At 54.0% G+C, this 13,035-nt stretch overlaps 1 protein-coding gene across 5 annotated transcripts in view; it reads left to right on the top strand.

Annotated features, from left to right (window-relative positions):
- Window positions 1–12,766, top strand: part of LOC140207184 (uncharacterized) — a 49,723-nt gene extending 36,957 nt beyond the window's left edge. For 4 of the 5 annotated variants that reach the window (XM_072275536.1, XM_072275535.1, XM_072275534.1 and 1 more), the window contains exon 7: window positions 7,626–12,766. In XM_072275536.1, the coding sequence (XP_072131637.1) occupies window positions 7,626–7,806 (181 nt within the window). In that variant the 3' untranslated portion in view covers window positions 7,807–12,766. Of the gene's footprint in view, window positions 1–5,438; window positions 5,626–7,625 lie in introns of all 5 variants that reach the window. The other variant, XM_072275538.1, reaches the window with a different exon arrangement.
- The last annotated feature ends 269 nt before the right edge of the window (window positions 12,767–13,035 follow it).

The raw sequence follows: 13,035 nt of genomic DNA, 5'->3' as shown, positions 1-13,035 counted from the left end.
TAACCTGCAGGTGTACAAGTGTACCTAATAAAGTGGCCACCGAGTGCGAACAAACTTCCAAAAATAAATTTAGTTGGAACTCTGAAAGATGGGGTATCTCAAACCGAAATGTCGACTGTTAATTTCCCCTCGTAGTCGCTGTGCGACCGGGCTGAGTTATGTTTTGTTTGTGGTAGGGGATCCCAGACTCTCACCCTGGACACAGCTGGTGAATCCTTCTTCACCCCCACTATCCTGTCCACCTCTGCCCTACTGATGGAGTGGTACCCAAGGTTCCTTCTGTTCACCCCTGTGATCCATCCGACGCTGTTGGCCCGGCCGATCGATGTCCCGCTGTCACCAGTGGCAGCCTTCCTCACCGTCTACCAGACCACACATGTTGTCCACGCACACCTCCTACCGCAACCTCCAAATCACTGGAGGATTTGGCAAGCTACAGGGGTCTCAGCACCAGTCTTTGCTGAACACTTCTGTAGAGAACGGAAAAGTCTACAAGAAGTGGTGGGGTCAGTCCAGTCCATCTCGGGGAAAGGCCTCACCACCACTGGTCGCATCTGCAAGGGGCGCTTCCACAGGAAAGCAGCATCCATCATCAGGGCCCCTGCTAGCCAGACCGCGCTGTCCGCTGTCAAGACCACGCTCTCTGTTATCCAGACTGCGCTCACTACTATCCAGGCCGCACTCATTACTATCCAGACCGCGCTCACTGCTATCCAGACCGTGCTGTCTGCTATCCAGACCGTGCTCTCTGCTATCCAGACCGTGCTCTCTGCTATCCAGACCGTGCTCTCTGCTATCCAGACCGCGCTCTCTGTTATCCAGAGCTGTCTGCTATCCGGACCACACTCTCTGCTATCCGGACCGCGCTCACTGCTATCCGGACCGCGCTCTCTGCTATCCGGACCGCGCTCTCTGCTATCCAAACTGCGCTCTCTGCTATGCAGACCACGCTCTGCTTGCTGCTGCCGAGGTGCCTTGGATACCACAGCACCAGCTTCAGGAATGGTTATTACCCTTCAGCCGTCAGGCAGGGATAACCTCACTCACCTCAACACTGAGATGATTCCACTTTCAAGGACACTGCATCTCATGTTCTCGGTGTTATTTATTTATCTACTTATTTGTTCATGAAACCCTTCTTCACTGGGCGGCTGGAGATGTGGCTCGGTAGCCCCCCACTAACAGCCACCGGACTCGGCGGTCAGAAAACCACCTTTATCTGTCTAGGGTAGGAATGACCTGGGTCCCGGCAAACCCGTGAGGTTGGGATGTCACAACCACCCGAACCCCAATTTGTGTGACTTACTGCTCCCATGCAATTGCCTGGCAGCAAGAAATAATATGTACACTGCATACAATCATAAAGAAAACATATTTAAGAATTTTAGCTTAACCAAATAGTCATTAAAGAAAAGGAAAAAAAAGCAAAAGGGGCCGTGCTAATCAAACAGTCAAATGTGCACATAAGTTGGAGCTCATCTTGAAGTTCTCTTTAACTCACACTCTGGACCCTCGGTCTGCGTGACAGCACACACCGCCTTCCGAACGTCACTCAAAATCCATCTTGAACAAATCGACTGTCCCACTGAAGTGTTCGTCCTTCCTCCTTGGCGCCATTCGTCTACGCAAAGCGCGTTGTGCAGCAGGGACAGCATCTTCACCCATCTTCCCTGCCGTCTTCTCCCAGCTCCGGCCAAAAAGACCTGGACCCACACCAGTGTCCCCAACAAAAACCTCCCGGTCCAGCGTTCTGTAGAACCTTTTCCCAATTCCACCATCCTGATCGGGTGACACGACATTCCTAAGCTGCACAAAAAAGGCCCTTATTTCGGCTCAGACCCAAACAGGCTGAAAGCACAACAGACTGCTGTTCCAGAAATGCTAAAATGAAATACCTTCAGCATAGCAGTGAAAGAAAATCTCAACTGGGGCGATACATTCATAGCTGCACAGTTTGTCTTCTCTTGCACATTGCTTGGTGATCGGTGTTTATGTATAGTTTCTCCTTGGTGTAATTGTATGCGAGATGTGGACACTCACCAAGACAATGCGAAAGTCTCTGGGTGGTTGCTATACACGAATGCCCCGGGTGGCTCTTGACGTGAGTTGGCAACAGCACATGACGAACGTCGAGCTCTATGATGACCTACTGATGCTCACCACTAAAATCGAGGCGAGAAGACTGCAAATAGCGGGGCACTGTCTACGCCATCCTGAACTACCTGCCAGCCTAGTCATCATATGGGAGCCCAAGCATGGGAGGATGAACCCTGGATGCCCTCCCAAGACTATAGTCAACATGCTCCTGGAAGACAGCGTCGTGTCTAATGTAGATGAACTGAACACCCTGATGAGGGAGAGGGAGAAGTGGAGAGACCGTCATCGTGCCCGACGCCAGCGCCCTAGGCCTGAATCGACGTAGTAGTAGTAATTGTATTGCTTTGTTCTGCTGTGAATGCCTGCAACAATATCAGTCACAGAGAGGCACACAGTGGTGTCGGGTGACGTGTGCATATTTCAATAATAATTCTACTTTGAACTTTTTGACCTCCCACCTGAGAAACACACTGGGATCCGAATAAGCTTTATTGTCACTGACCTGACGGGGAGTTTGTTTTATGGCAGTAGTACAGTGCAATGCATAAATTGCAAACAAAGAATGTATATCTGTATATACTGTACATGATTTACTTTTATTAAGTAGTGCAAAAGAGAGCAAAAATAGTCAGGTGCTGTTCATGGGTTAATTTTCCGTTCAGAAGTCTGAGGCAGAGGGAAAGTGCGGACTGACCAATGCCTTATAAATCCTTAGCATTGCGTTCGTGCTTTTACATTCTAGTCCTTTCCAAATGAATGCTAACACTGCTTTTGCCCTCCTTACCACGGATTCAATCTGCAAGTTAACCTTCAGTGAATCTTTCACCAGGATTCCCCAGTCCCTCTGCACCTCTGATTTTTTTTTGAATCTTCTTCCCATTTACAAAATACTCCACTCATTTGTTCCTTCCGTCGGTACATGGCCATGCACTTCCCGACATTGTATTCCATCTGCCGCTTCTGTGCCCATTCCCCCAATCTGTCCAAGTCTTGAGACACCCCTGCTTACTCAGCATTACATGCCCTTCCACCTATCTTCATATCATAAGAACTTAAGAAATAGTTGAGCCTGCTCCGCCATTCAATAAGATCATGGCTGATCTGGTCATGGACTCATCTCCACCTACCTACGTTTTCCCCATCACCCTTAATTCCCCTACTACGCAAAAGTCTAACCAACCTTGTCTAAAATATGTTTACTGAGGTAGCTGCCGCTGCTTCATTGGGCAGAGAATTCCACAGATTCCCCACCCTCTGGGAAAACCAGTTCCTCCTCATCTCCATCCTAAATCTACTCCCCCGAATCTTGAGGCTATATCTCCCCTAGTTCTAGTCTCACCTACCAGTGGAAACAACTTTCCCGTCTCTGTCTGATCTCCCCTTAACCTCCGACACTCCAGGGAAAATAACCCAAGTGTATCCAGCCTCTCCTGATAGCACATGCCCTCTAAACCAGGCAGAGTCCTGGTAAACCCCTTCTGCACCCTCCCCAAAGCCTCAACATCCTTCCTATAGTAAAGCGGTCAGAACTGTATGCAATACTCCAGACGTGGCCTAACCATAGCTTCATGAAGTTCAAATCATAACCTCTTGACTTTTGAACTCAATGCCTCGACTGATAGAAGCAAGTATTCCATAAGCCTTCTTAACCAGCTTGTACGGTGACCTGGAGACAATAAATTTCCTTTGAGGTAAGTCTGAAAGGAAGAAGAGTCAGGGGCGAGTTCATGAGCATAGTGGGTCGTCGTGGCTATCCCTCGAGGTCGAGGATGATGGTCTTTGTTCTGTTGATATACTTACGGGCTCTCAAGTGGCTTATGAGTCCAATCTTGGCTTTGAAAGTTCTTCCGCATTCAGGCCAGGTAGTTCCAGGTGGCAGATTGGGCTTTGGTTGTTGCTGCCTCTCTTTCCATTTTCTTCTCCTTTCTTCTAATTCTGCACATCTGTTGGCTTCGAAAGTTGCTGTTCCTTCTCGGATGATGGCTTTCCAGAGTTTCAAGTCCTTGGCATTGGTTTCCCAATTGTTGATGTCGATGTTACATTTCTTCATGTTGGCTTTTAAGATGTTTTTGAATCTCTTCTGTTGTCCGCCTCTTTTACATTTGCCTTCTTAAAGCTGGGAGTAGAAGATTTGTTTCGGCAGACGTTCGTCCTTCATCCGAACAACATGACCGCTCCATCTTAGTTGGTTCTTGATGACGTAGGCTTCAATGCTTGTTGCTTTTGCTTCATTTAGCACACTGACGTTGGTTCTTCTATCTTCCCAGCTGACATTTAAGATGTTTCGAAGACAGCGTTGATGGAACTTTTCAAGTGCCTTCAGATGTCGTCGGTATGTTGTCCAGGTTTCTGATGCATACAGGAGCGTTGGGATTGCCACTGCTTTGTACACTAACATTTTGGTGTCTGGTTGGATGTCATGATCATGAAAGACTCTTGTTCAGAGATGTCCAAAAACTGTTCCAGCTCATTTAAGACGATGTTGGATCTCGTCGTTAAGGTCGACGTTTGAGGAGAGGTGACTTAGGAGCACGGTGGGACGGATGGGCTGAAGGGTGCTCACTTCAATGCAGTGAGGCGGACGAGCTTGCCGCTTGGGTCAGTACATGCAACTCTGACATTGCGGACAGTACACAGACATGGTTGTGGGAGGGACGGGACTGGCAGCTGAGTCTTCGAGGTTGGGGGGAGTGGAGGGAATTGCGTTATTGATCAGGAAGAACCTCCACAGCTGCACTCAGGACACACTGGAGGACTCAACCAACAGGGCATTTTCTTGAGCTCTCCTAACTTTGACACACTAAACAGGTTCTCCAGAACCTAGAACTTTACAGGCTCCTCGACCCACAATGTTGTGCTGACCTTTTAACTTACTCCAAGACCAGTTGAACTCGTCCCTCCTACACAACCACCCCCTCATTTTTCTTGCATCCATGTGCCTAAGAGTTTCGTAGCTGTCCCTACTGCCACCCCTGCAGATGGTTGTAGACTTAGCCAGTTCCATCACGGGCACAGTCCAACCCTCTCCCCACCATCGAGGACATCTTCAAAAGGGGCAGCATTACGAAGGCGACATCCATAGGTGTGAAGTGATTCAGTTTGGAAGGTCGAATTAGCAGGATCCTTGGCCGTGTGGAAGAACAGAAGGATCTTGGGGTCCACGCCCACAGGTCCCTCAAGGTCACCCTACAAGTTAGTGGGGTAGTTGTCTGGCGCGCTGGCCTTCATCAGCTACGGGATTGAGTTCAATAGCGGCAAAGTACTGTGATGGTACAGCTCTATAAAACCCTGGCTGGACCACACTGGGAGTATTACATTCTGTTCTGGTCCCCTCATTGTAGGAAGAATACGAGCGTTTTCCTCTTCGGAGTGAAGGAGGAGCAGAGGTGGCTTGATAGAGGTGTACAAGATCGTAAGAGGCATAGATCGAGTGAACAGCCAGAGACTTTTTTCCCGGGGTGGAAGTGGCTAATATCAGGGAGCATAATTATACGGTGATTGGATGAAAGTGTTGGGGTGCAGTCAGAGGTAAGTTTTTTTTCCACACACAGAGAGCGGTGGGTGTGTGGATCACTCTGCCAGGGGTGGTGGTAGGGGAAGGCACAGTAGGGACAATTTAAAAACACTTGGGCACATGGATGATAGAAAAATGGTGGGCTATATATATATATGTATATGAGGGAAGGGTTAGATTGATCTTCGAGTAGGTTAAAAGTTTGGCACAACAACATGAACTGAATGGCCTGTACTGTACTGTATGGCTCGATGTTCATCGTTAGGGTCCCCCACCACCCAGGACAATCATTATTAACATCACAGGGGAGAGGGGGTACATCACTCAACGTTTTAGAAACAGCCTCTTCCCCCAAGATTTCTAAATGGTTGGTGAACCTATGAATGCTACCTTGCTGTCTTTCATAGAGTCGTAGAGAGGTGCAGCACAGAAACAGACTTTACACTCTATTTATAGAAACATAGAAAACATACAGCACAATACAGGCCCCTTGACCCACAAAGCTGTGCTGAACATGTACTTACTATAGAAATTTACCTAGGGTTAACAATAGCCCTCTATTTTTCTGAGCTCCATGTACCTGTCCAGGAGTCTCTTAGAAGACCCTATCGTATCCGCCTCCACCACTGTTGCCGGCAGCCCCCTCCACGCAATCACCGCCCTCTGCGTTTAAAAACAACAAACTCAATCCTGACATCTCCTCTGTACCTACTCCCAAGCACTTTAAAATTGTGTCCTCTCGTGCTAGCCATCTTAGCCCTGGGAAAAAGCCTTTGACTATCCACACGATCAATGCCTCTCATCATTCTATACACCTCTATCAGGTCACCTCTCATCCTCCATCACTCCAAAGAGAAAAGGCCGAGTTCACTCAACTTATTCTCATAAGGCACGCTCCCCAATCCAGGCAACATCCTTATTTAATTGTTGTATTCCTGTTGTAGTTTTCTGTCTCTTACTGTACAAAAGCACACATTTCTCGACATGATGGCGCTGGGCTTGTACTCGCTGGGGTTTAGAAGGATGGGGAGGGGAGTTCTAATTAAGACCCATCAAGCCTTTATCTTGATATTTCATGCTCTCGTTATTTATGGCTAATTATTTGCATTTGTTGTCTTCTATGCTCTTGCTCTTTTATTGATCCTGTTTACAGTTACCGTTCTATAGATTTGTTCAGTATGCCCACAGTAAAAAGAATCTCAGAGCTGTATATGGTGACATGTATGTACTCTGATAATAAACTCTACTTTGAACGTTGAAATATCGACAGGCCTGGACAGAGTGGACATGGAGAGGATGTTTGCTATAGTGGGAGAGTCTAGGTCTAGAGGGCACAGGCTCAGACTACAAGGACATCCCTTTAGAACAGAGATGAGTGCAAATTTCCTTAGCCAGAATGTGTGGAATTCGGATGGTTGTAGAGGCCGAGTCACGATACGGTAACGTGTGGGTTCGCACAACGCTGTGCTTCACCAACAAACTGGGTTCACTACCTGCCGCTATCTGGAAGGAGTTTGTACATTCTCCCCTCGGCCGCATGGGTTTCTCCTGGTGCCCTGCCTTCCTCCCACAGTCCAATGATGTACCGGTTCATAGGTTAATGGGTCATTCAAAAATTATCCCATAACTAGGCGAGGGTTAAGTTGGTGGCTGCGGCTGGTGCGGCTCAAAGTGCCTGTTTCACAGTGCATCTCAAACAATCAATAAATATTTCAAGCACAGGGCGAGAGGGTTCTTGATTAAATCAGTCAAGGTGTCAAAGGTTACGGGGAGAAGGCAGGATCATGGGGATCAGAGAGGTAATAAATCAGCCATGATGGAATGGCAGAGCAGACTTGATAGGCTGATGGCCTCATTCTGTTCCTATGTCTGATAGTCACTTGTTCACCACGTACAGATTCTGGGTCAGTCTCACCACACATCTCCCTCTCTGCTCCCTGATACATCATTACTAATGGACCAGTTCCAGATGCTGGAATGACTCTTACATACCTCTCCTGTCTGCTTGCTGCAGGCTGTGGGCCAGTGGCCAGCCGGACAACGCCTTCAACAGGACCCTGAGGATGGCGGAGAACTGCGGAGTGCTGAGCCAGCGGGGGTGGCTGGACGAGGCCTGTGCCCGCAAGTTGCCCACCATCTGTGAGAAAAGCGCCGTCCGGCTGCACCTCATCTTCCAGCGGGCACGTCGTGGCTGAGCGAGACAGACCACCCCCAGTCCGCTCTTCGGTCATGGGAACTGGCGGCTTTCTGTGGACATCCTGAATCTACTCTCCCCACGGTGCAAATTGGGGTACCCACTCTCCTCACTGCATTCCCCAGAAGAAGACTGGGCATGCACCCTGACTCTTTTCTTGTTTGGCTGCAGCATAAACAACCCCTACCCCTGACTTTGCTCTCCCCCAGGATATCCAGCGAGTCTGCACACCCAGGGGTGGGGAACGGGACACCCCTGACTCTGATTCCCTGGGATGGGACCCTCACCCCCTCACTCTGCTCTGATCTCCCCGGGATAGGAACCTCACCCACCCCCTCACTCTGCTCTGATCTCCCTGAGATGGGACCCGCACCCCCTCACTCTGCTCTAATCTCCCTGGGATGGGACCCTCACCCCCCCCCCCACTCTGCTCTGATCTCCCTGGGATGGGACCTTCAACCCCTCCTTCACTCTGCTCTGATCTCCCTGGGATGGGACCCTCACCCCCTCACTCTGCTCTGATGTCCCTGGGATGGGACCCTCAACCCCTCCCTCACTCTGCTCTGATCTCCCTGGGATGGGACCCTCACTCACCCCCTCACTCTGCTCTGATCTCCCCGGGATGGGACCCTCACTCATCCCATCACTCTGCTCTGATCTCCGCGGGATGGGACACCCACCCACCCCCTCACTCTGCTCTGATCTCCCTGGGATGGGACCCTCACCCACCCCCCCTCACTCTGCTCTGATCTCCGCGGGATGGGACCCTCACCCCCTCACTCTGCTCTGATCTCCCCGGGATGGGACCCCCACCCTCCCCCCACTCTGCTCTGATCTCCGCGGAATGGGACCCTCACCCCCTCACTCTGCTCTGATCTCCGCGGGATGGGACCCTCACCCCCTCACTCTGCTCTGATCTGCCTGGGATGGAACCCTCACCCCCTCACTCTGCTCTGATCTGCCTGGGATGGAACCCTCACCCCCTCACTCTGCTCTGATCTCCCTGGGATGGGACCCTCACCCACCTCCTCACTCTGTTCTGATCTCCCCAGGATGGGACCCTCATCCCCTCACTCTGCTCTGATCTCCCTGGGATGGGACCCTCACCCACCCCCTCACTCTGCTCTGATCTCCCCGGGATGGGACCCTCACCCCCCCCCGCCACTCTGCTCTGACCTCCCTGGGGTGGGACCCTCAACCCCTCCCTCAATCTGCTCTGATCTCCCCTGGATGGGACCCTCACCCCCTCACTCTGCCCTGATCTCCCCTGGATGGGACCCTCACCCCCTCACTCTGCCCTGATCTCCCTGGGATGGGACCCTCACCCACCCCCTCACTCTGCCCTGATCTCCCCCGGATGGGATCCTCACGCACCCCCTCACTCTGCTCTGATCTCCCTGTGATGGGACCCTGACCCCCTCACTCTGCCCTGATCTCCCCCGGATGGGATCCTCACGCACCCCCTCACTCTGCTCTGATCTCCCCCGGATGGGACCCTCACGCACCCCCTCACTCTGCTCTGATCTCCCTGTGATGGGACCCTGACCCCCTCACTCTGCCCTGATCTCCCCCGGATGGGATTCTCACGCACCCCCTCACTCTGCTCTGATCTCCCTGGGATGTGACCCTCACCCCCTCACTCTGCTCTGATCTCCCCGGGATGGGACCCTCACCCCCTCACTCTGCTCTGATCTCCCCGGGATGGGACCCTCACACACCCCCTCACTCTGCTCTGATCTCCCTGGGATGGGACCCTCAGGCACCCCCTCACTCTGCTCTGATCTCCCTGGGATGGGACCCTCACGCACCCCCTCACTCTGCTCTGATCTCCCTGGGATGGGACCCTCACCCCCTCACTCTGCTCTGTTCTCCCTGGGATGTGACCCTCACCCCCTCACTCTACTCTGATCTCCCTGGGATGGAACCCTCACCCCCTCACTCTGCTCTGTTCTCCCTGGGATGTGACCCTCACCCCCTCACTCTACTCTGATCTCCCTGGGATGGAACCCCCACCCCCTCACTCTGCTCTGATCTCCCTGGGATGGGACCCTCAGGCACCCCCTCACTCTGCTCTGATCTCCCTGGGATGGGACCCTCACGCACCCCCTCACTCTGCTCTAATCTCCCTGGGATGGGACCCTCACCCCCCCCCCCACTCTGCTCTGATCTCCCTGGGATGGGACCTTCAACCCCTCCTTCACTCTGCTCTGATCTCCCTGGGATGGGACCCTCACCCCCTCACTCTGCTCTGATGTCCCTGGGATGGGACCCTCAACCCCTCCCTCACTCTGCTCTGATCTCCCTGGGATGGGACCCTCACTCACCCCCTCACTCTGCTCTGATCTCCCCGGGATGGGACCCTCACTCATCCCATCACTCTGCTCTGATCTCCGCGGGATGGGACACCCACCCACCCCCTCACTCTGCTCTGATCTCCCTGGGATGGGACCCTCACCCACCCCCCCTCACTCTGCTCTGATCTCCGCGGGATGGGACCCTCACCCCCTCACTCTGCTCTGATCTCCCCGGGATGGGACCCCCACCCTCCCCCCACTCTGCTCTGATCTCCGCGGAATGGGACCCTCACCCCCTCACTCTGCTCTGATCTCCGCGGGATGGGACCCTCACCCCCTCACTCTGCTCTGATCTGCCTGGGATGGAACCCTCACCCCCTCACTCTGCTCTGATCTGCCTGGGATGGAACCCTCACCCCCTCACTCTGCTCTGATCTCCCTGGGATGGGACCCTCACCCACCTCCTCACTCTGTTCTGATCTCCCCAGGATGGGACCCTCATCCCCTCACTCTGCTCTGATCTCCCTGGGATGGGACCCTCACCCACCCCCTCACTCTGCTCTGATCTCCCCGGGATGGGACCCTCACCCCCCCCCCCGCCACTCTGCTCTGACCTCCCTGGGGTGGGACCCTCAACCCCTCCCTCAATCTGCTCTGATCTCCCCTGGATGGGACCCTCACCCCCTCACTCTGCCCTGATCTCCCCTGGATGGGACCCTCACCCCCTCACTCTGCCCTGATCTCCCTGGGATGGGACCCTCACCCACCCCCTCACTCTGCCCTGATCTCCCCCGGATGGGATCCTCACGCACCCCCTCACTCTGCTCTGATCTCCCTGTGATGGGACCCTGACCCCCTCACTCTGCCCTGATCTCCCCCGGATGGGATCCTCACGCACCCCCTCACTCTGCTCTGATCTCCCCCGGATGGGACCCTCACGCACCCCCTCACTCTGCTCTGATCTCCCTGTGATGGGACCCTGACCCCCTCACTCTGCCCTGATCTCCCCCGGATGGGATTCTCACGCACCCCCTCACTCTGCTCTGATCTCCCTGGGATGTGACCCTCACCCCCTCACTCTGCTCTGATCTCCCCGGGATGGGACCCTCACCCCCTCACTCTGCTCTGATCTCCCCGGGATGGGACCCTCACACACCCCCTCACTCTGCTCTGATCTCCCTGGGATGGGACCCTCAGGCACCCCCTCACTCTGCTCTGATCTCCCTGGGATGGGACCCTCACGCACCCCCTCACTCTGCTCTGATCTCCCTGGGATGGGACCCTCACCCCCTCACTCTGCTCTGTTCTCCCTGGGATGTGACCCTCACCCCCTCACTCTACTCTGATCTCCCTGGGATGGAACCCTCACCCCCTCACTCTGCTCTGATCTCCCTGGGATGGGACCCTCAGGCACCCCCTCACTCTGCTCTGATCTCCCTGGGATGGGACCCTCACGCACCCCCTCACTCTGCTCTGATCTCCCTGGGATGGGACCCTCACCCCCTCACTCTGCTCTGTTCTCCCTGGGATGTGACCCTCACCCCCTCACTCTACTCTGATCTCCCTGGGATGGAACCCTCACCCCCTCACTCTGCTCTGTTCTCCCTGGGATGTGACCCTCACCCCCTCACTCTACTCTGATCTCCCTGGGATGGAACCCCCACCCCCTCACTCTGCTCTGATCACCCCGGGATGTGACCCTCACCGCCCCCCCAACACTCTGCTCTGATCTCCCCCGGATGGGACCCTCAACCACCCCCTCACTCCGCTCTGAGCTCCCTGGGATGGGACCCTCACGCACCCCCTCACTCTGCTCTGATCTCCCTGGGATGGGACCCTCACCCCCTCACTCTGCTCTGTTCTCCCTGGGATGTGACCCTCACCCCCTCACTCTACTCTGATCTCCCTGGGATGGAACCCCCACCCCCTCACTCTGCTCTGATCTCCCTGGGATGGGACCCTCAACCACCCCCCACACTCTGCTCTGATCTCCCCGGGATGGGACCCTCACCCCCCCCCCTCACTCTGCTCTGACCTCCCTGGGATGGGACCCTCACCCCCCCCCCACTCTGCTCTGACCTCCCTGGGATGGGACCCTCACCCCCCCCCCACTCTGCTCTGATCTCCCTGGGATGGGACCCTCTCTCACCCCCTCACTCTGCTCTGATCTCCCCGGGATGGGACCCTCACCCACCCCCTCACTCTGCTCTGATCTCCCTGGAATGGGACCCTCACACACCCCCTTACTCTGCTCTGATCTCCCTGGGATTGGACCCCCACACACCCTCTCACTCTTCTCTGATCTCCCTGGGATGGGACCCTCACCCCCCCCCCTCACTCTGCTCTGATCTCCCTGGGATGGGACCCTCACCCCCCCCCTCACTCTGCTCTGATCTCCCTGGGATGGGACCCTCACCCCCCCACCCACTCTGCTCTGACCTCCCTGGGATGGGACCCTCTCTCACCCCCTCACTCTGCTCTGATCTCCCTGGGATGGGACCCCCACACACCCTCTCACTCTGCTCGGACAGGCGATTTCCTCTGACTGCTTTCCCCTGCCCCTCTCGGACAGCTCACCCCAGCGTGATGGAGAATGCTTTACATCTCCTGAACATTATAATTAATTTGTTAATCTGTTAATTGTTATATGTTGAAATGTGTCTATAAAACAGGTTAAAAGTTACTGTAATCGTGTTACTTCCCCCTCTCCTCACCTGTTCTCCACCCTTCCACCTCCTGCAGCAAAGGGGTGCTGTTTCTGGGCTGTTGGGGTTTGGCGATAGTGACCACGGACACGGTCTTAATGTCCTCAGAAAGTACAGAACAGATGCAGGCCCTTCAGCCCATCGAATCCATGATAGACCGTCGACCTGCACCTGAGCCATTGCGTTCCCATCCATGGTCCGCTCGTATCGTGGAGGTGGAAACTCCACTCA

The sequence above is a fragment of the Mobula birostris genome, chromosome 13 (assembly GCF_030028105.1).
Source record: "Mobula birostris isolate sMobBir1 chromosome 13, sMobBir1.hap1, whole genome shotgun sequence".
In the NCBI taxonomy this organism is placed as follows: domain Eukaryota; kingdom Metazoa; phylum Chordata; class Chondrichthyes; order Myliobatiformes; family Myliobatidae; genus Mobula; species Mobula birostris.
The sequence above is the reverse complement of the archived record's forward strand: the minus strand, read 5'-3'. Positions and strand labels throughout refer to the sequence as shown.